Raw genomic sequence first — 23,163 nt, forward strand, 5'->3', positions numbered from 1 at the left:
CTAGCGGCATCTTCTTCCCAAAGCAACCGTGTGGATATTGAGATTTCTGGTTCTGGAACATAAAAAACTCTGTTGGCATGTTCCAAACCAGAGCACCTCATGTGAAAGTTCTCAAATGCATCTGGTAAAGACAAAGAAGCAGGAGACCTGTTCTAAGCTCAGGACTACTCTTAACAACAATCACTAGGAATAATATGATCTCATAAACTAATCAGATCACCCTAAATTAACAGTTTTGCTTCTCCTGGGCCTTATTTTTCCCAATTTTAATAGGAACAGGCTGGTATAAATTAGTTGGCCATGGTGTTCCCGCCTTTTACCACTCTGCATGTGGAAAAATAACATAATAAATACACAAGACCAGAAATGGATTTTGTCAACACTCCTAAAACACCAAATTCCTGTTCATTTCTTACTGTCTGTATCAGGCCAAATAACACGTTATATTTCCGCTAAGCTGGTTTATACCATCTTTAGAAAGCCTGTTTACAGTGATTCAAAAGAAAGTGGGGAGTTAATGCCACAGCAAGGGTGAAGCTTGTGCAGGTGCCATGCACCCCCAGGAAGCCAAGGGCTGTGTGTGTTATTAAACCCCGGCTCCAGCAAACCTGTGGACAGTGAAGAAGTAAGAACCTCCTCATACCAGGAATGAGCGAACTGCGCTATTACTCATAAGGGCGGTGACCATTCACTCCCCCACCTACCTTCCTTTGGCCTGGAGTAGTATTTCCCAAAGGCATGGTCTTTATCAATATTCGGATACAGATACTTCAGGGGATTCTCTGGAATATTTTCAGCAGCCATAACCTTGTAATTGCGAATAATATCAGGGAAAGTAACAGCAGAAAGTTCTTTCTTTGTGTAGGGCTCAACGGCATGGAAGTGAGGTTCTAAAAAAGAAGAAGATCCAAGTAAGTCCCATGGACTGATCCCAAAAGAACAGAGAAGAAAAGCAAAACATTGCAGAGTTCGTGGATTTGAGCAAACCCAATAAGAACTAATCACGATTTAGGACTTATAACACAGTGTGTTGCTTCATTTCTGAATAAATCAGAATCCTTTCTGAGAAACAAGAAACATAAAGGCAATGCAACAACACTGCCCTTGTCGTTATTTGCTGAGATTGGTAAACCTGGCAATAAGAGGTTTATTAAACATCTTCAGTAGCCTGCATCTTCAATGATATCCCCACCTGTGGGCAGCTGGAGAAATACTAACTGGATCTTCTTGGCTCAAGCCACAGATTAAGTTAATAAAAAATAAGCTCACTCTCCAGTTTCTTTTCTTTTCAGACTGAAGATTGTAATTTTTTACTAAAATAATGCAATACCCAGAAACCAATTTTTTAAACAAAAAAAGGATCCTACTTGCTACTTTTTCTTCTAATCCTTAATGCAATAAACCCCTTTAATTTACTCATGGTCTTACTCCCAGACGTCATCTGAATGCTGCCTCCTGACTGACCTAGAAGCTCACTTTTGGGTGCACACACTTCTGAGGCTGCCGTTCGCATGCTCCGGGGACTCTGCCCTAATGTGCAGGCTGCCAGCATCCCAGAGGTCTGGAGCTGGTGTTGCCCCGCCTAAGCTTTCTGGATGCCAAGGACCTCAGCTCTGCCTCCAGCGTGGCTGGCTCCGTCGCTCACTTAGCTCGAGAAAGGTACTACTGGAGAAGATGGACAAGGCCGCTTCTAATAACATCTACTGCCTACCCTCAGCCCTCATTCCAGCCTTCCTCAATTTTCATTAGGAGAAAAATAAAAATAGGGGTGCCTGCGTAGCTCAGTGGGTTAAACCTCTGCCTGTGGCTCAGGTCAGGGTCTCAGGGTCCTGCCTCTCTGCCTACTTGTGATCTGCGTCTGTCAAATAAATAAACAAAATCTTTAAGTAAAAAAAAATTAAAAAAAAATAGAACTGAAGTATGCCCCATTTTTTTTTAAACAGATGAATTTTTAAAATTATTTTTATTTATGTATTTGGCAGACAGAGATCACAAGTAGGCAGAGAGGCAGGCAGAGAGAGAGAGGAGGAAGCAGGCTCCCTGCTGAGCAGAGATCCCCATGCGGGGCTCGATCCCAGGACCCTGAGATCATGACCTGAGCCGAAGGCAGAGGCTTAATCCACTGAGCCACCCAAGCGCCCCAGTATGCCCCATTTTTGCACCTATCCCCTGAAGGCAGGAAAGTCACCGGGTTCCCTCAGCACCCCTAGAGTGCAAACTGAGAGTAAGTGCGGAAAGGACCCTGTCTAACATCTCCTCTCCGCAGCTCCGCCTTCTCCCCGGACCCTGCTGCAGGGTGCTGCGGTGCTGGGCGTCTTTCCGTCTTTCCGCTGCAAACTCATCTGAGGAAGAGCAAACCCCCGAGACAACAAAGCTAGACTTGACCCTGCTCGGTTTGCACGCAGGGTCGGGGCCGGGTCGGGGGGCCAAGGGCGGCGCGGGGCGCGCAGGATCCCTGACCCAGAGCATGCCGGGGGGGGGGGCGTGCCTCCAGGGGGGCCTCCCCGCGTGGCCCTGGGGGCACAGGCCTCCACAACGTGGGTGACCTCCCCGAACTGCGAGGGAGCCACGAGGACGCACGTCCTCGCCCTACAGGTAGCGGGCGGGACAGAAAGAGCAGCACTCGGCCTCGTCTGTTTCTCACCCGTCACTTCCACCCGGGCAGTGACCCACGAATATTCCTGGCGACGTATCCCACCCTCTTGGCGATGCTCAGGGGGTGGGTTTGACAGCCACCTGGCTGTGGCCTCACCGCGGCTGCTCCAGGGACCCGATCTCCCGGGAGAGGGGCCCGTGGGGCACGCATGCGCGCAGGCTCACCTCCTCCGTTCTGCGGGCGCTCCACCCACGTGAACGTGATGGCGCCTTCACGGCAGCTTTCGCTGAAGCGCAGCAGGAACGTCCCGGGTTGCTGGTCCTTCAGCAGCGCGCGCTCCCGCTCCTTGCTGATGAAGCCCACGATACACCTGCGTGGGGACAGAGAAAGAGGTGCTCTGAGCGTCGCCTTGGAAACCAGGTCGACTGCGGAGACCCGACAGAAGAACCGGGGTGAAAACGTGGAGCCCATCTGAGGTGCGGGAAATCGCCGGCTTCGCCACTTCCGGTAGCGCTTCGCCACTTCCGGTAGCGCTTCGCCACTTCCGGTAGCGCTTCGCCACTTCCGGTAGCGCTTGGCCTGTGTCTGTGCCTGCGGAAGTCCCAGCCCGTGATCCGCACCGGCAAGGGGATGCTGCGGATGGTCCGCATGGACCGGCCACGCAAGGGCCCGGCATGTCTACTTAAGGACCATTTGTTTCCCGCGATTTTTAAAGGCCGTGAAAATGTCCGAGTTCCTGCATGTTTCATACGGGAGACGAAGGCTCGGACAATGTCCTTCCACGTTCTACCACTTCTGGTAAGTTAAAGCCTTTGCTGAAACAGCAACTGACCCTGGTAAGTCAGGTAAAAACCACTGACTGAGGTCAAAAGGATTTTCTTCCTTCCTAGTGGCAGTACAGTTAACCAGTGCTTAAGCTTTTGTTCAATGAGTGAATGCACGAATGACACTCAAAAAATCCCGTTTAAGTGTTGAAAAAACATCTATAGATTATGAAAGTGTAAGTTTAATCTGATGAGGTTCCACTATCATGAAGCCCCAACAGGATAGCCTGGAAGCATCCATTCCTGTGAGACACTCACAGGTCTTGTCGAATTGTGAGGCCTGTCCAGGTCAGGTGGGTCTCCCACTTGCAGTAAGGGAGCCTGTGCTAAAATTACGTTTAAAAAATAAATTGATCAATGGCCCTTACCCATCATTCCAGAGAGAGAGCAGGTGTTTTTTAATGAGTTCAAGGATGCTTTCAATCCAAAGCCAGAAGGGAAAATTTTTATCATTTATGTTTTCCTGCAAGTGTACAAATGCACACATTAGGAACAAAGAAATTCAAAATAGTGACTTACCATGACTCTTCCTGCCATCGGATTTTAATTCGCAAAGCGTGAAGAGCTGCCAAAACTAACACACCACCCCCACTGAGCCACCCCTCCCCTTACGCAGACACCATGCTCGCTCACTCTGTCTCAGGCCACCCTCTGCTTCCCTCTCTAAACTGTAGTGAACTAGCCAGGGAACGACCTCCAGGGTGAATCACAGAACGGAAGCTGCCCTCCTGCTAGTAAAATCCAGTAGCGTGAGCTTGTCAGCACTGCCTGGCCACTCCAGAGGGGTCTTAGTATTCCCTCCAACTGGTCCCTCTGCTGGAGCAGGCTTGGGGAAACTCATCAGGCCCATTGGGCCGTCCAAGCCGGCACAGACCACGCATTTCTCATGCTAAATGCTGCCAGGCAAGGGACTGTGTGGGTAAACGGAAGGCTCATTTCAGATAGAAAGAATGTTATCACACACATAGGCGCTTCCTGTCAGACTCATACTTGGAGACTGACCTTCTGCACTGAAGGAAAGTAAACAACCTGCCCCCGGGTTTCCATGGGTCAGGGGCAAACATGCCAAAATAAGCACAAAGATAAGTAACTACCACAGCAAAAAACAGGAGAACCTCAACAGAGAGCGAGAGCTCCGAGTGTAGAAAACCCAGACAATACCCACCTTACAGAACCTTGTCCATGGAATGAGACCATCGGGGCCAGCATTAGGACCTAACCAAATAAAAATAAGCTTTTTCAGGAAACAGAAATGGACTCTGAAGCTTTTCTTAGACTGGCTAACCAAGATTGCTCTTGTATATCCTCTCAAAGAGCTAACACCCAGAAGAGAAAGACTATGTACATGGTTGATACTCTGAGACACACTGATGCTAATTAATTGTACTTTCTGGAGAAGCCTTCATTTGGTCCCTGTCTATGCAGTATCATCTCCCGGGGCCACCGCCTCCTTCCTCAGCACGCTTCTCTCCCACAGGTCCTTTGGAGCTTTCTCAAGCTTCAAACTAAGACCAAGATCACCCCTAGGTGATCTATTTCACTGACATTTGACTGTCCAAGTTTATTTTGGATATTATTTGGGCATTTGCCTCAGCCTTTCTCCAAATAGGACATGGGCTGAGGGAGGCCAATATAGATCAAAAGCCAAATGGGAGATAGGACAGAGGGGAAGGATGCTGAGGGGTTCTCCACTTCACAAATTAAAGCAGCCCAGGCCATCGAAAGTGTGAGTCTGTCATCTCTCTTTGGAGAGAACCACAAATAAGCCATTGTAGGCAAAAAAGATATCTGTCTTAATTCTCACCAAATAAGGAGATGGAATAAGGTGATTTCTTATATCCTATTAAATGGTGTAAGACACCCTACTGTGACAGCTACGTGGCCACAAGAAGACATACTGAGCTACTTGGTTAGGAAGAGGCTTCTGGTGTTTGCAATATACACAACTCTTCATATAGAAAGCAAATTGGTGGGGGGGGCAAGTTGCCTGTGGATTTTTAAAGAAATAGTTCAGATAACTCTCATTCATTGAAGATTGGGGCTAGTTGGTCTTTGATTTCCTTATGTGGAAGACCAATAAATCCATGACATTAGCTATTGAAGAGGAATTCTCTATCATGGCCTGGACCCTGAGACAAGAGCCTTAGGTATACCCTATGGAGTAGGTGGCCCCAGGACCTTACTTATTTTCATTATGCTGGGGACTTACTTTTTTCTCATTTTTAGGTTAATAAGACTTCATTTTTCTCATCAAGGAACTTCTTTTAGCCACAACTAATATATTTTACATAATTCAAAAATATTTCCCTTAGAACCTGCTCAGTAATGTTAATAAGAAATAATCGGGAAATGATTATTTTTATTTTTTTTTTAATTAAAATTTTCACCTACTTCTGAAGTAAGCTATATATAATTCTCATTTAGCTGTAATAAGCTGCAGCTGGGAAAGCCAACCAACTCTTTTTTTTTTTTTTTAAACACTCTTCTACCTTGATCAAAATAGAGCAATGAAGGGAAAGGAATAAGTCGAGATATCCTTATGAATTTAAATTTTCTTATATGGAGAAAGTTCCTACCGAGTAGTTTCTCTCCCAGCATGTTGAGCTGGTCCACATTGAGACCTCTTTTGGTGACAGAAGAAAACTGCCAGCTGAGTACCTCCGAGAGCTGAGACCATCGTGCACAAGGTGGGTTCAGGAAGAAGGACAGATTCTAGAGAAAAAAATACCCAAAAGCTTAGGCAGTCGGTCCCAAGTAAGGCCCTCAGACCCAGATCTGTCCTGAAGTTCAGTTCTAGTTTCTGTGACACACACAAGTTTTCACAAAAAAGAAACGCAGTTGATTCTCGTTATTTGGAGGTTCACATTCGTGAATGCAATCTACTCATGCTAAGTTACTTTAACCCATAAATGGCTCCTCGTGGCACTTCTGGAGTCATCTGTGGACACCACAAATAGAGCGGTGAAAGACTGGGGTCACCCGACATGGATGTTTCCAGGAGAGTCAGACTATGCAACTGCCTTCTTGTTTCAGCTCTCATACCACAAGCAAGTGTCCTTTGCCTTTTGGGTTTTTTTCTGTTCTTTAAAAATTTCATTTTTAAAATGGTTGCAAGGATAGCACTTCAATGCCGCCTGATGTTCCTAAGTGCAAGATGGCTGCCACGCACCTCACGGAGCAAATACAAGCGCTTGGATGCACTTCATTCAGGCATGAGCTACAGTGCTGCTGGCCTGAGCTCAACGTGAATGCAAAAACAGTGCTCGCTTCGGCAGCACATATACTAAAAAAAAAAAAAGTGAATGCAAAAACAGATGCGTTAGATAAGGCATCTTTAAACAGAAGCATACATAACCAAGGCCACGTATGGACAGGTCCAGTAGCCATCATTCAGCGTTTGCTAATTCAGTGTTCAAAGTGACTTTCAAGAATGTAAGTGCAAAAAAAAAAAAAAAGGCAAAATGAAAAAGAAAAGAAAAGAATGAAGAATGTAAGTGTGTAAGTGCAGGAAATAATGAGAATCAGCTGTACTTAACAGTGAGTATGCAGACTTAAGAACGGAGCATGCTGATTTAGCACATATATACACTTTCTTAAGAAAAGCAATAAATCAACTCCTCTGCAGTAAAAGTTCTAGGAAATCTATTGCCTGAGCTTATTCCTACAGAAGGAAAACCGCAGTTCTCATTTCTAATACATATAGGTGTTTCCCTTTTCCAGAATTACTGAAGGTCCTTAACAAAAGCACTTGTTATGTCACTTTTCTCTCAACTTCTGGCCCTGAGGGGTGCTGTGAGATGTGCAGAAACCACATGATGGTTAGCGCCTGAGCAAAAGGAGACTAGTTTTCCATACCCGGGGTTCTGTCACCAGCATGTTGTACCACAGGATGGAGGCCCAACCACTCGGCAGCTGGCTGACGTTGGAGATCACCACAACGGGCAGAGACGTCGTCTAAAAATGATAAAGACCTTGAAATCATGCGAATCACAGAAGTATCACCTGAAGACCACTGTGTAGCCTTAAAACTGAGCAAAGGGTGATTTGCAAATTTGCATGTATTTTATATATGAACACTAAAAATGGAAAGTTAACTTTTGTCCATAGCTTATTTTTCATTCTACCATTCAATTAAGAAATAAGTCTCCTTGCCTCATGTAATAGTTTAACATAGGACACCTCAACTAGGATATTTAGTTTGCAGCTTTTTAAAGCTGAATTGCAGTTCTCTAGCTTCCTGAACAATTCAGTTAACATCAAGATAGTATTAGCTGAGAAAGATCATCCTTTTTAGCCATTAAGTCAATATGTCTAAAACAAAAACTGAGAAATAAAAATAAAATTTCCCAGGTCTGAACCATGTAAGTCTCACCTCGAGGTCAATGACCAAACCAGGCTGGCACAGCTGGGTCTCAAAACTGAGGGAGTGAAGCTCCTCAGTAACGATGAGAGGGCCCTTCAAAGAGAGATGGGGAAAAAAAAAAAGGAATACAGTGATTCAGTCACACATCCTGCAACTTTCAGGGACCTCATAAGGACTAAAAAGGGCTGCAGAGAACCTGACTGCCAACCAACCAAAGGCAATTCAGAAAAAAAATTCCCATTTTCACGAATGTACCCCAGGTTCAATTATTGTATCTCTGTGTTCTCTTAAGGACAAGATTTCTGAAAGCCTGGCCAGAGTTACAGATTAACAGAAAGAAATGTCAGTAGGGAAACAGAAGCTTCTCATGGGTTTCTTGGTAACGAGAAGCTTCCTGGCTCTCAGCCGCCCTGCCTGCTGCCACATCCGGCTCCAACCCCGGGCGAACCGGCGGAGCAGACACGTGTTCCAGGTGGGATTAGTTACTGGAAGGACTGAACTGCATAAGCCTGGCAGGTCAGAAAGTCCCCGGTGTAGAAATATAATAGTCTAAGTGGCTTTATACACACTTTCTCCTGGGAGCACCACAGCAACTGAGAACAGGAGAGAAGCAGCCACTCTCTCTGCTCACAGGAGCGGAGCCGGGAGGTCACGGTGAGAGTGAAGGGCAAAACCAGGGCTAAGCGGTGTGTGTCCCCATGGCCCCGGGCGGTGTCTGTCCCACTCTTCCACACAACTTCTGCCGGGTGTGGTTGCAAGGACCGCCTGCTATGTGGGCACAAAGCGTGAAATCGTTCCAAACCAAACCAACTCCAGACATTCTGTCCTCTGTCCACAGTTCAGTTTTTAATGCATTACAGTCATCCCTCCTCCCCGGAGATCTGACTGTAAAAAGGAAACTGGCAGAACCACGCTGCCTCTGGGTAGGGAACGCAGGGGTGAGAAAACCCTCTTGCCACGCTTCAGTTTTCAGCACGGCAGTCCCCAAACCAGCCTCTAGTTCCAGCTCACACAGTAATTCCCGTGTACCCTTAGCTACACCCTACAAACTTCCCGGGATCCACTTTCTTTGCATGTGAGATCTGAGTAGCATGGGAGCCTACTGGGAGGGCCCAGCGACGTCGTGTGCGAAATCATCTGACAAACAGAAAGCCTAAAGGCAGTGGGTTTTTACTGTTATCACAGATACACTGTGTCTCAGAGCTCAGCCTCTCCCCTGCGGGAGAGGACCCCTCTTTGAGGTGCAGGGGCACTGAGCCGACCTGCCAGGACACACCTGCCTCTTAGAGACCATTCAAAACAGAGAAGGACTCACCTCGTTAGTTCTGGTGCCAGCATTTTTCTGTTCCTTCAGTTGCTACAGAACAAGAAACCACCTTAGTAAACGGCATGATAATGCTCACAGTTGCTACTTTCATCTACAAATCAGATCGAAGTCACGGTTTAGAAAGAATAAAGGATGTGAAATGATTTTCAGAATGCAGAACAAAACATGAAATGACCCCTGTGTGGGCTCCTAAGCCTAAGTGCCCCTTTCCAGCACCCTGACACCACGCGGACACACGTGAACAGGGAAGGATCCCAGGGAATCACAGCCTGCTCCCTTCCCCCACCCCGTGCAAGCTTTTCTGAATGATCCCCCTTAACTTTCATTCTGCTTCATCCCCGCCCCCACCCCGCTCGGGGCACAGCTAAGCCTGCCCTCAAGAGGCCTTCAGTCCCTGAGGTTTTAATGGAAGCATTCTGGAGCTCTGAGAGCAGCTCTGGGCACTGTGCGACGCCCACGTCTGGACCGAGGCTCTCACAGAAGGTCTAGCTTCACAAACTATCCATTTGCCGGCTTATGAACTGTTGCCAGTGACCCTAACTGCAGGCTCCAGCCCAGGGAGCACACCAGGGTCAGGGGCAACATGTCAGAACGACCTCACAGAGGCAGGCAAAAGGCACTTAAAATCCCCCACAGGATTTCTGTGGCCTGGCGGAATGGGCCAACTCAGCTGGAGACAAAGCGGTGGGGGCAGTGGTCGGGGGCAAGACCGCCAGGAAGGAGAAAGTGAATAATGGGCCAAGGAGAGACTCCGGGGTCTGCCACACCTGGAGCAGGGAGAAGGAGCAGGCAGGATGTGGGGGCAACGGTAGTGATCACTGAGGTCGCAGAGGCACCAGGCACAGGTCACTCATATGGACACTGGGTTATGGAATGTTTTGCTGAGACGCTGTGGCCCAGCAAGTATCTCTGGAGAAGATACTGGCAGAGCACGGGCACAGAACGGGCCTGAGGTAGGGAGGAGGAAGGAAGATTCAGCGTGAAGTCAGCAGCCACGCACTCTAGAAAGCCTTCTCCAGGGGTGCGTCCACATCACACAGCGAACCGGGTTCCACTCCATTGAAAATGGGTCCTATTAAGCCACACACAACCCACAGAAACAGGAAAGCTGGTCTCCTACCAGGTGCCGGAACTCCGCCGCCAGACTCCCGTTGGTGGACTCCTCCATGTTCATCACTTTCGTGTGCGTGCCCAAAATGTTGAACTTCCTAAATCTAGACAATACAGAGCAGAAATACTTAAAAGGCTTGGAACTTCTAAACAAACACAGTAAAATCTAGTACAAGGTGCTTGACGTACCCTTTTACTGTATTTCTCTCATTCACATCTCTGAAAAAGAAACATACACATATATATATAAAATCATGTATGTGCATTTAAATTTTGAGATGAGCTTTAACAAAAATCCAGAAGTATACAATAGAGTAAAAGACCATACAAAATCTACACCTGTGGGCTTTCCGTCCTGTCACTCCTGGCCCCCAGCCCCCAGTCGACCCACATGAGCTCTGCCAAGGATTGCTGAGTGACCTTGGGCAAGTAAACCATCGGGCCTCACATGTCTCACTTGTAAGACGTGGTGCTACCGGCGCCCACCTTGCAGGACACGGAGGGTGGTGAGCCAGACCACGGGTGCAAGGGCGGGAGCGCACCCTCCGCACGCATAAATAAGCTGCACTTCTGGCTGTTTCCTGGGCAGTCGCCTGCCTTGGGTGAGGCCCGAGCTAGGCGCAGGCAGCAGAGAGCCGTTGCAGCAGTGTGATTAGTGAACTTCCAGCGTGACAGCTAAATCCTTTTTTAGTCTCTCTGATCTTTAATGCTTTTATGAAACGACCAGAATAGTCAATTATTTGGGGGAAACAGTCAAGTTTAAGTTTTAAATCTGAGGTTCAGTCTCGAGCAGCCTGGCCTCTAACATCAATGCCGTGCTGACTCTGTCACGTCTGGGCTCCCAGGTACCCGTCAGCAGAGGTGGAGCCCAGACATCATTAGCACGCTCACAGTGACTGGGCCAGCGACCTTTCCTAGCTCAGCGAGAAGCTCAGCATTGCTGTGAATGACAATCACCATTAGCTATGTGAGTGACCAACTGCCCCCAGTTCAGGGGCGGGGGGTGGTGGTGGTGCAGAACTTAAAGAAAAAGGAACAGCATGATAGTGCCTCGTCAGAGCTAAGAAGAAAACCCAGAGTGGGACAGAGAGAAAGGACAAAAGAGCAGTAACAAACCAAAGGAGAGAGCGAGCACAGTGTAACGGCCACAACATCTGCCTCTTTTCCTTTCAAGAGATATTAATGTATTTCCCTGTTCCTGGAACCTTCCAGGTGACTCTGACTGGGATCTGCCCACAGAATGGTCGGGAGGGATGCCGCACAAGCTCCAAGTCTCACCCCCGCACACAACACATGTGGCTATTCTTACCCACCCGAAATGCCGTCCCCATGCAAAAAAGCCCAGGTTAGCCCCTTGAAAGGAACCCCACAGAGAAGGGCCCAGTTATCCCAGCCAGGACCTCAGACACTGGACACCCCCAGCAACAATCAAGCTGATCCAGACCAGAAAGACCACCTACAGCCCACAGAATAAGAGAAATAAGCTTTTGGGTTTTAAGCCTGATGTTTTGGGGTGATGCGTTAAGCACCAAAAGCTGCCATACAGAGAAACCGCAGCTGATGGCAGGAAAGACAAAGGCGCAGAGCACAGCGAAGAATAGTGTTAGAGAGCAGAAAGACAAAACCCTGGAGGAAAATGATTTGGATCATCATAAATGGTTTGGAAACTTATTAAACGAGTACGTTACACACACACAAAAAGCATTAAAAATATCAAGGGGTGGGGGCAGCTGGATGGCTCAGTGGTTAAATGGTTAAAGCCTCCACCTTCGACTCAGGTCATGATCTTAGGGTGCTGGGATGGAGCCCCGCATCGGGCTGTCCACTCAGGAGGGAACCTGCTTCCCTCCCCACCCCCTGCCTGCCTCTCTGCCTACCTGTGATCTCTGTCTGTCAAATAAAAAATAAATAAAATCTTAAAAAAAAAAAAATCAAGGGGTGGGGCGGGGTGAGAGCCAGTGGTTAGTTCAAGACTAGTCCAGGTCTAGTGTCCAAGGGCAAATGGGATAGGACTACTCCGTTTAGACCCCCGTGAGAACTTCTGCCCACTCCGGGTCCCTGCTGTCAGGACAAGGATGGATCCAGCAGGCCCCACAAGTCTCTGCAAAATGCTGTCAGCTGCGTTCCAGAAACAACCCACAATGGCCACAGAATCACTGCATGAGACAGTCCTCAGCCTGGTGCGCGCCCAAGGGCCCCTCCTCTTCGGGGCTGGCCTAGGAGGAAGGAGAGGCGGCAGGCCAGGCCTGGTGCTTCGAGACTTGATCAGTACAAGCTCACAGGCATAAAACACCCATTCTTCCGTTTGTTTATAGTCTGAGAAGGCACCAGCTTGTTGCTATCAGTTCTGGGGGAGGCTCCCAGAGTCCAGAATGGAGCCACCAATTTAAACCTCCTGCAGTCACGCAGAAATAGCCCCAGCACATCAGTCTATGTCTGGTTAACAAAACCAGCATCTTTTTTTTTTTTTTTTTTTTTTTTTTAAAGATTTTTATTTATTTATTTGACAGAGAGAAATCACAAGTAGGCAGAGAGGAAGGCAGAGAGAGAGAGAGGGAAGCAGGCTCCCCGCTGAGCAGAGAGCCCGATGCGGGGCTCGATCCCAGGACCCTGAGATCATGACCTGAGCCGAAGGCAGTGGCTTAACCCACTGAGCCACCCAGGCGCCCCCAAAACCAGCATCTTGATAGTGTGTGTATCTTAGATAATATAAAAGTTATCTTACTTATCAAATAAGACTTTGACTTTCAAATTATAATTCAGCTCTTGCAATTTCACCAGCAGTCTGCAAAGAAAAATAAAAGTCATTATTACTTTAAAAATTATCTATTACAGTCTTTTTATTATGCCAACTCCCTACGGGTGGCCATGTCAATAACCTCTGCTCCCTCCAGTTATTACAAAAAATAGCATCAACATCCACATACGTCTACTGGGATTTTTTCTAAGTGCATTTGCAGCATAAATTCCCACCAAATGTGAGTGATGGTTCCTGCTTCCCTATATAGCCTTGCCAACACTGGGGTCTATCAAAACTTCTACTTTGGGACAATTATATGGGCAAAAAAAGTAGCAAATGTACTTTTTACTAAAACTTGTTATCTAATGTTTTTTCTGTTGAGATAAAAAATAACTCTGACCCATAATGAGGAAAGAGAGGGTAGCATCTATGGTCATTCCAGGTGGTGTGGAAAGACAACGGAAAGACTGCAGAAGATGTGCACGTGTCTTCTCTGAGGAGCTGGAGACCTCCAGCAGAAGCCCCTCACTGGTCCACTCCACTTACTGGCGCAGGCAGATGGGACTGCGCTTCTAGTGTCCCTTCTAGCAGTGGGTCCTCGGCCCCCGCGGGTCCTCGGGTGTGATGCTGAAACACCAGCAGCCAGGGAACCTCACCGGGACCTAACTGAGCGGCACCCCAGGAGGAAGGACTATGGCCAGCTCTTCGGAGCCTGGCTGCTCACCAGGAGAAGAACAGCTAAAGAAATTTGCTATTTGACCGAGAAAGGACAGCCCTAAGTTCTCACATGGAAACACTTCTGCAATTTATAATCACGGAGAAAAACAGGTTGCAAAACAACACGTATAGCAGAACCTTAGTTTTTAAAACTAAAATCCTGTGGGTAATATTATGTATGTGTGTATCTTTGTATGAAAATATATGTATATACACATACACACACGCAACTGTATTTATTTCCGTATTTGTGTAGACATGGAGAGAATTCCGGGAGGGAGGACTGCCACTAGGCTGTTTGCCACAGTGATCTACAGATATTTAGATCACAGACAACTCTGGAACACTGAGGAAAGCTCTGACCCCATTCACCAGAAAAACCAGTCACGAGTCCATGTTCTCGCACACATATGGTCTCGGGGCTATGTGAAGCCCAGGTTACCAGCTTGTTCTCAGGAGGGCACGAAACTGCTGGGAACTTCTGCATCTACTAGATGCAGTTCTGCCCTTTCGAATTCCTGTTTACAGTGAATGCACATGACATTTACAGGGGGGAAATCGTGTGTGCATGTGTGTACATAAATATCTGTTACATTTCTATTTCTTTTAATAGAAAAGATGGACTCTTAGATATTCTAAATAAGAATTCACATCGAAATGCCTACTGCACCACTGCTTCCTCTAAGTACCCTCCGCGACAGTGTGGTGTAGCAGGGGAGAACGCACACTTCAAGGTGCAGGGTTTCTGTCTCATCTTGGTTACCTCAACTTCACGGTGAACTGGACCCCGGTCTTCAAGACTAGCGGCCTCTGAGGATGAGTTGGCATGCAAGGCTGTCTTTCCACCACAAATGAGCTGTAAATTCCAAGCAAAGTGCAGATTAGCATTTCCATTAAGGCTGATGCAGTACCAACAGGAGGGGGTTAGAGGGCATAGCCGTCCCACATCTGCACTCCGCATGAGATCACAGTGTGACCTGTGATACCTCTGACAAGCAAAACCCTGAGTTGCATGAATTTGCAAATTTGCACATTTTCACTGTGGCAATTGCTTCGCAATAGATACAAGTTCAGGTCATTATGTCCTACACCTGAACCTAATGAATGTTGTTTGCCAATCACATCTCAATTTAAAAATAAAAATAAACAAAAACAAAAAATAAAAAGAAATTTCACTATAGTTGAAAATGAACCGCATAACACATTGCTTACTACCATAATTTGAAATGGATATTTCAGGATCCTTTGGAAAATTGTACTTCTAGTAAGACAGTCTGTTAATACTTACTATCTAATAAACACTTCCAAATATGCATTTTCATTTTAAAAAGGATCACATTTGCATTCCAAAACCCAAGGAAATAAATATCCTTGCTATTTCAAAATACAGCACTGAGGTATTGCTGTCTGGACATGAGCCACAGGGAACCAAGGATATTTTTTATTGTGTCACGTTAGCACACACACACAAAAATTGCAGTGTGAACTTTATCCTTCTACCCAGTGCATTTACCTACGAAGTATACTTGGAACAACTGCCCATGAACAAGGCACTGCACAAGGTCCTTGTGGGGGATAAAAGAGGACAAAGGCATATCTCTGTCTTCCAAGAACTTCCAGTTCATGTCACAGATGACAGAAATCCACACACAATTACATAATGAATCCAGAATGGGAGAAGAACAAAGACAGCCAGGCAGATCCAGAAGGGAGCTAACATGTTTGGGAACTCTGGGAAGATTTCACGACAAGACACGAGCTGAAACTCCCAGGAGCTTACAATGTTGAGATGAGGTTCAAAGAAGGCAGCTGGGGGGCAGAGGACACAGGAGAGGCACGGCAAAGTGCCTGGAGTCGGTGCGGACGAGGTCTGCCTGGAAATGAGGTGTGTGGGGAAGCTCACCCTGGAGCGGTCAGCTGGACCCAGGCTGGGGAGTTGGGGCCCAAGCGTCCAGCTGAAGGGCTCTGCCTGGATGAGCAGGTGACAAAGAGCCAGGCTGGACACTGCTTGGGGAAGCACAGCGTCGCAGGGGCTGAGAAGGGACATGTTTGGGAGGTGACTGCATGAGTTCAGCAAGAGGATCTGAGAGCCTGAAACACATGGAGCCTTGGAGTGGGAAGGAGGGGACAAACCGCCCCAGGACAGACTGGCAGGTCTCGGCACAGACTGGCCCCCAGAGAGGGAGCAGTAGAATGGGTGAGTTACCAGGCTGGCCGGCCACAAGAATGCAGAGCCGCAGAGCGGGCGGTACGGACAAGGCATTTAGGAAGAGGTGACCACCCTAAATCAACTTACACAACGTATTAAACTTTTAAATGACCTGAATCACGGTGAAATTTCCCCCCAGTAAAATAACTGCAGAACGTGCAAGCGAGTCCCCTCAATCACCTCTGAATGAGCTGCTGAAAAAGGCTGAAGGTGCGGTCCCACAGGCCTTGTTTGTTTTTTGTGATAGGGTCGTGTTCGTAGGTGTATTTCTGTTCCAGCTCCTCGAGCTTTTTCAGCTGCTGACGCACCTGCTGCAGACTCTCCGCAACTATGGTGAACCTGGGAAGGGACGAGATGCGGGGCCTCCATCAGAAGCCGCCTCCAAGCCACCGGCCCGCAGGGAACTGTGGAAACCGGCGAGTGGTTTCCCCGGAGAACACCTGCCGTTATCCACGCGGCCACTCTCTGCCCAGAGAACAAGGTTCACGTCGCCATTAGAGAGTATTATGTGGGGGGAAGAAATCAACAGATTTCAGCCCAGACCTGCGGAGGTGGGGCCTGCTGGAGACCTGTGACTTCTGCTGACCTGCACGATGACCGGGACTTAAAGGGACAGGCAGGGAGGGCAGAGGCAGGGGACACAGCAAAGGAGATGCTGTGAAGGGGGATGCGGGAGGCAGCGAGGGGCCGTGCAGGTTGTGTATCAGGACACAGAGGAGCAAGAGAACAGCTTAGAAGCCGGGGAAGCCGCACGGTGAGGGAAGGACAGGCCGGGGTCAGGAGGAGGAGAGGGAAGGAAGGTTACCGTTTTACTGAACTGAAAGAAGGCGGCCAAAGCGCTCAGTCTAGGCACTCAAAAGTAAACCACAGAGGAAACTCGTGATTGCTTTCAGGTCCCTCGTTCCTCCCAGTGAAGGGCCTGTGAGCCGAGTCAGGCTGTGCGACTGCGGCTTGACTCCCTGGTGTGGTAACAGAGGAAGATCTTCTCCCAGTGAACACATCTCCTCCACTTCATGGTTTCACTTCCTGAATCCAGTTCCAAGCACCCAAGGAGCAGCCCTTGGCCATGAAAGGAGAGGCAGGCTGATGGCGGCAGGCGAGTTCCCGGGGATCCTAACTGGGGCTTCCCAACTTCCTTCAAACCATGGCACACATGCGAACACGACAAATGACCACAAGGGGGCTCCGGACAGCCCAGGACTTCCCTAGACAGCAGGAGAGGTTTGGGGGCCAGGGCGGGGGATGGGGGGGTGTCAGTGGTTCTCAAGGCCCGTTGTGGGGGTACACTGGGCTGGGAAGTTCTGTTCTAACAGAAATTTGGAGTACAAGCAGGCAACCCACAGAATACAAATGAATGGCTAAGTATTCATTGTGAATTGAAAAAAAAAAAAAAAGCCATTCAGAGAACCTGCTGAGATCTGTGGTCCTTGGGCGCTCGGGAACTGTTGCAGGCCGCCCTCCCCTCACCCCCACTCTGACCCACCACTGCCACCTGCTCTGGTCTGTCGGCCCTCCCCTGGACGACAGGAGCATGCTCACGGTCACCTGGCTGGCCTTTCTGTCTCTAGTCTATCCTCCAGACTGCTGCCAGAGAACCCAAGTCAGACAAACAAAAAACCCGAGAAGTGACCCTGCACTTGAACCAATAGCCCCGCCAGGCCCATCAGCGCGCACTGGATCAAGTCCTGTTCCTAGCGCAGCGTGAGAGCCGCCTCAGCAGCCTCCTGCTCCCTGCCACCTCCACCTTCCTCTGCCCGCGCCGCACCCCGTCCTCCAGCCCTCCAGTGTGCGGTACCGCAGGCCCCTCTCACGCCCAGCCTCTCCTCTCCTCTGCCTCTGTCCCTGCTGGTCTCCAGGAAGGACTCCCCTTCACTCTCAAGTCAGTGCAAGAGCCCTTCTCGGAAACTCTGCTGGTGACCGCTTCCCTCGTCCTCCCCGGAACCCTGGGCAGCCCTTCATTAGAGCAGCGGCGGCCTCTTACTGCACAGGGTGAGGAATGGACCTTCCGCCTCCACACGGAGACTCCTCCCTGGTAGGACCAAGCGTCACTCATCGTGTGTTCCCAGGTCCTAGCCTGACACACAGCATTTAATAAGGTTTTACTAGATATTTGACTGAGTGAATGGTCCAAACGATTACTTCATGGAAGCCTGGAAAACGTCTCATGCTATTTTTTTTTTTTAATTAAACATTAGGGCTCAAGCAGTTAGCTGTGTGATGTGAGGACTATGCCACCAGTGTTTTGGCACAAATGACGTATCCCATGGGACAGGCACAGTAGGGAGAGGACTGCTCCAGACCAAGCAGAACTTGGCTGAACTCGGCCCCAGGCATGAAAAATGTGCACTTTTCAAGTGTTACCAGGGCCAGGAGCAGCTGGGCTATATCAAAGTCTCAACAGAAGTCTCAACGGCGTCCTTTCATCTAACAAGTGGAATGTACACTTTATGGGCTCATGGGGTCGGCGGTCAGATTTGGAGTCTTACCAGTTCTGCAGCTGATCAAGACAAGCGTTGGGGGGCCCCCCGATGCAGGCGCTCTGCTGTCTCTGCTTCCATTCCACCAGCTCATCATTGATGAGGGCTTTCTGGGTAAGTTCCGTGACATTCAACAACTCTATTATTTTGAGAACTACTTCCTAAAGGGAGAGGAAGAGACAAAGTGAAGTCGATTCATCTTTAATCACTGAATTTAAAAATATTTTTAAAAAGCAAAGCAACGGGCGCCTGGGTGGCTCAGTGCATTAAGCCTCTGCCTTCGGCTCAGGTCATGATCTCAGGGTACTGGGATCAAGCCCCACATCGGGCTCTCTGCTCAGCAGGAAGCCTGCTTCCCCATCTCTCTTTCTGCCTGCCTGCTTGTGGTATTTCTCTCTCTCTGTCAAACAAATAAATAAAAAATCTTAAAAAAAAAAAAAAGGAAAGCAAATATTTCAACTGGGGCTCTAAGCCAAGTGGTTATAAAAATAATATTTCCTCTATTCTAAACTTCATGTCCATTACTTATAGTCTGTGACAAAAGCAACACATTATTCTGGAAAGTGAATCACTACCTTTCTCTTATTGTCGAGCATTAAATACATCTTCTGGATTAACAACTGTTCTTGTTTCTGATCATTCTTTGCCACGCCATTGGTTTCATGCTCTGTGAAGTGAAAGAGATGGCAGGTAAGTATAAATGTAAAAAAAACAAAACCAACTAAATCCAAGATTCACATCCACTTAGAATAGAATCCAAATGTTATCTGTTGACAGATCCAAGTTTGATCTTCAATTTTCACTGAACAAAACTAAAAAAATGTCATCAGTTTAAAAAAATTGGACAGGCTAAAACAAAGTTCTTATTTTCAATGACCCATGTAAACTGGAAACAGTACCATCCAGCTCTTAAATCGTTGTCAGAATATTACCTAAATGAATATAACCAACAAAATCCAAAATCCCAGATAAAAAATTTATACAAAGTGTATGTGCAGCTTTGAAAGAGAAATACACAATTAGGAAGGAGTAGCTGAGGTTCCTTTCTCTCATACTATTCCCTAAATTGTCCTAATAATGTCCCCAGATCAACCCCAGTATCCTCTAAGTGATCGCAAGGGTTACAGCCAGCGTATGGAGCTGCATCGTTTAAAAGAGCTTCAAGCTGGGAAACTCCACACACCTGTCCGGCTACATCAATCAGGGGGCTAGGTACAGTAAGTACAGTGAGTGACACAGAGCCTTGTGGACAGCCAGTGATACTGGCCTGCCAACCCTCCCCCCAAACATGTGGCAGTGTCTGACCTGTCGCCACTGGGGATTAAGGAATAGATCTACTGCCATCTGGTGGCTAAAAATCAGGGCTGCTGCTAACTACCCTATGAGGCACAGCACAGACAGCCCCTTGTGAAGGGAACTGGCTCAAAAGGTGGACAGTACAGAGGTTAACCCCTCATCAAGAAGCTGAGACCAGCAGTTCAGAGCCATAAAGCACTTGGCAAACAGGAAGACATACTTGCCTTCTTCATCTCGTGTCAACAGAGGAAAGGACAGCCAATGGGCACTGCTTTAGACGTTAAGTCTTACCTCTGTTCTGCAAGGTTTTGCACTTGAAGTCATACTCGTCTTGTAAATCTTCTAAGGTCTTTATTTCATGCTCTATACACTACAATAAAGACATAAACAGATTTTCCCACCAACCTGCTTCCAAAGACTTTGGGAAATAAATTATCATTTCTGTAGGACCCAGAAACCCTGGCAACCATCCTGCACCCTCAAACATGGATTCCATTTGCAAAATTCTAGTCACATACATAATAATCTCTATTTCCTTAATAAGAATATAATAAATTTTTTAAAAGGAAGACATATGGTTATTTTCAGACTGTCTTCCTTTGATTTCTACTTTAATGCTTCCCTTCCCAGGCTCAGAATAAAACAGGTCCTTGAGAAAGAAGGAGCCATGTTTGTCCTGGGGCTCTCCATAACCCCAGGAACACGCCAACTTGAGAAGCGCGGCCCTCAAAGGCTATTTCGAGCAGCAACATCTAGTTTATTGGGTGATGGGGCAAAGTCAACAGTTACTGCACAATCTCGCAAGGAAGAAAGAAAGCAGCTCAGTGTCTGAAGCTGTAACAGGGGCCATAAAAGTCTATCCGCTGGTTGGCTTAACTACTTTGTTTACATATGGTTTGGAACTTCAGCAAAACTTCTCTTCTCAACTACTTAAGAGACTGAAATAAGTTAACCACGAAACCTTTTTCGTCTTACAAGAAGTTAGAGTCTGAACATATATATATTGACTCAGTACGCACCATAACCTTATCCTTCACATTTCTGACTTTGCTGTCCAGCTCCTTCTGTTTGTCTAACATCACGGTGCTCTGGATACTCCCCGACTGCGCCTGCAATGGGAGGGGCGTGGTTACCAATGAGTTCCTCTGCCACAGTCACCTGCTGGTTACTTTCCTAAGTCGAGTCCACACCTTGCGCACCACCTACCCCCCAGATCTTCCGAAACTTCCTACAAGCTTCCCACATCAGCGTTGACGAGAAATAGCTAGTTCTCAAGGCCCTGGAAAATGCTGGCGAAATGTTAAAAAGGCTACAGAAAGACTCAGCTTAGTTCATGTCTACTATATACAGAGTATTTCTGGAATTTTCCATTATTTCATACAGTTGCATGGTACCACACAGGAAGTTCACATCAGGGTTTCTCAAATTTTATAGACAAGATTATTCCCATGAACCCTGTAATTATTTGTCATAAAGCCTCGCGATTCCCTGTGGCCTCCAGACCAGCAGCACCTTACTGCCTGGGAGCTAGTGGGAAATACAGACTCTCAGTGCCTCACTGATTACTGAATCAGAAGCCCCATTTTGACAAGATCCCTGGTGACCCAGAGGCCTGTCGAAACTGGACAGCACTGCCATTCCGGACTTCAGTGACTGTGTGCTACTCGGAAGTCATGACTGTCAACCGAGACACACAGAGGATCCAGTCCTTGCCCTTCAGAGCACTCAAGACGTAGCAGCACCTCTGTGTTCCCTGTTTAAGGTGTTCCCTGGTTTATTCACACAGCATGACTTACTCGCTATTAAGTCAAGGTCAGACAATGTCCTAGACCCCCGTGGTAGAGCGGTAAACATGAGACTGTTCTCATACAGATTAGATTCTAAAAAGAGGCTATTTTTGTTTAGAGTTAAAGCCTCTCCCATGACAAAAACTGTGCCCATCGACCTTCCTTACCGAGGCCTACACCGCGCACATTCTATGTGAGCATTTTTACCCCTTTAAACTTAACAGGATTTTCTTCTTTTATATCTGGATTTTCCCTACTAGAAAGCCTTTCTGTATTGACAGATTAGAAACAAGTTCTCCCATTTTCAACCTAGCACTTAAATGGTTTCTTTTTTTCTACCTTTAGATCTCTAATCCATTTGAAGTTTATTCTTATGTTTACTGTAAAAAAGTGTGGGGACAATTTTAACTTTTTTCCCAATTGGCTGTCCACGTGTCTTAACAACATTTAGTGAAAAGTTCCTATTTTCCCCAGAGCTCTGAATTGCCACTTTTATCACACACAGTTCCTTTCATACCTGGTTTTAAGTTCTAGACTTTCTCTGATTTTCCATGGGTTTTTCTCTTCCTGAACCTGAACAGTGTTTAACCTTGGAGGGCTTGGTGTGTACCTAACAGAGCAGGGCCCGTCTTCTTGCCATGTTTCTCTGCTAGTTTCCTTGCTATTCTCTCAGAGTTATTTTCCTGACGACTTTCACAGCTTCAGAAAGAAACTTGTTACTTCTATTGGGATCACATTAAAATTATGAATAACTCAGGGACAGCCAATATCTCCATGACATTCCTTTTGATTCTTATGCCTCTCATGGTGTTCTCTTGTCTAACTGTATTGGCAAATACCACCAATATCACGTTATTTAAGTATCAGTGGAAATAGTGGACATCCTTGCCACAGTTCTGATGTGTTCCAAACTACATAAGACACTGTCTACAGCACTGAGAGATATGTATTTTAATATGCTAAAGAGGTACCCATCAGTTTGTATATTATTTAGTGTCTTTTATCAGGGATGGGTGTTGGATTTTGTCAACTCTTTTCAGCAACTATAGAGATAAGCATATGCTTTTTCTTCCTTGTATCTACTTACATAATGAATTACATTAATGCATTTCCTCGCCACACCCTACTCTGTTATTATAATCTGGAATAAATTCTACTTGGTCGTGATATATTGTTTTCTTAAAGTATTATTGAATTCTGATCACTAAAATATTTTGTTTAGAACTTTACACTGATATTCAGAAGTGAAATTGGCCTATAATATTCTTTTTTGTTCTATCTTTATTATGTTTAGGTGATCAAGATCAAAGTGATTCTTTGTTTACAGAAAACTCTGGAAGTTTTCCTTCTTTTATATACTCTGGAATTGCAGAAGTTCAAAGTGTCTGAATTATATCTGTATAAAGTGTGCATTAAAAATCACTACTACACTGGCTGGTACCCCTAGGTGCCCCACGTGTCACTGAGGAATGAACAGGGCTGCTCAGGCCTTTCAGAAGGAGCTGTCACTTTGAGCAGCTCCATACGGCCTCCTGCCTCTGCTGTACATCAAACGCTCAAGTTGGGTATGGAAGTGCTGAATCACTATATTCTACACCTGAAATTATTGTTACACTGCACATGAACTGGAATTAAATGCAAACTTTACACAAACCATCGAAGTTGGAAGGGACTCATCTACTCTTCTTTTCTCATTTCACACCTACACCACATACAT

The 23,163-nt window shown here is 46.9% G+C and overlaps 1 protein-coding gene across 2 annotated transcripts in view; it reads right to left on the reverse strand.

Annotated features, from left to right (window-relative positions):
• STAT1 (signal transducer and activator of transcription 1) overlaps window positions 1-23,163 on the reverse strand; it is a 38,446-nt gene that overhangs the window by 6,382 nt on the left and 8,901 nt on the right. For both annotated transcript variants that reach the window (XM_044241185.1, XM_044241184.1), the window contains 17 exons: window positions 20,679-20,768; window positions 19,951-20,029; window positions 18,939-19,030; window positions 18,373-18,524; window positions 16,067-16,225; window positions 14,441-14,533; window positions 12,946-13,005; window positions 10,410-10,439; window positions 10,231-10,324; window positions 9,099-9,140; window positions 7,793-7,876; window positions 7,276-7,374; window positions 5,997-6,132; window positions 4,586-4,635; window positions 3,789-3,883; window positions 2,821-2,966; window positions 705-890 (listed from right to left, as the gene is read on the reverse strand). In XM_044241185.1, coding sequence (XP_044097120.1) covers window positions 705-890; window positions 2,821-2,966; window positions 3,789-3,883; window positions 4,586-4,635; window positions 5,997-6,132; window positions 7,276-7,374; window positions 7,793-7,876; window positions 9,099-9,140; window positions 10,231-10,324; window positions 10,410-10,439; window positions 12,946-13,005; window positions 14,441-14,533; window positions 16,067-16,225; window positions 18,373-18,524; window positions 18,939-19,030; window positions 19,951-20,029; window positions 20,679-20,768 — 1,687 coding nt within the window. The remainder of the gene's footprint in view (window positions 1-704; window positions 891-2,820; window positions 2,967-3,788; window positions 3,884-4,585; window positions 4,636-5,996; window positions 6,133-7,275; window positions 7,375-7,792; window positions 7,877-9,098; window positions 9,141-10,230; window positions 10,325-10,409; window positions 10,440-12,945; window positions 13,006-14,440; window positions 14,534-16,066; window positions 16,226-18,372; window positions 18,525-18,938; window positions 19,031-19,950; window positions 20,030-20,678; window positions 20,769-23,163) is intronic.

The sequence above is a fragment of the Neovison vison genome, chromosome 3, assembly GCF_020171115.1.
Source record: "Neovison vison isolate M4711 chromosome 3, ASM_NN_V1, whole genome shotgun sequence".
NCBI classification, from domain to species: domain Eukaryota; kingdom Metazoa; phylum Chordata; class Mammalia; order Carnivora; family Mustelidae; genus Neogale; species Neogale vison.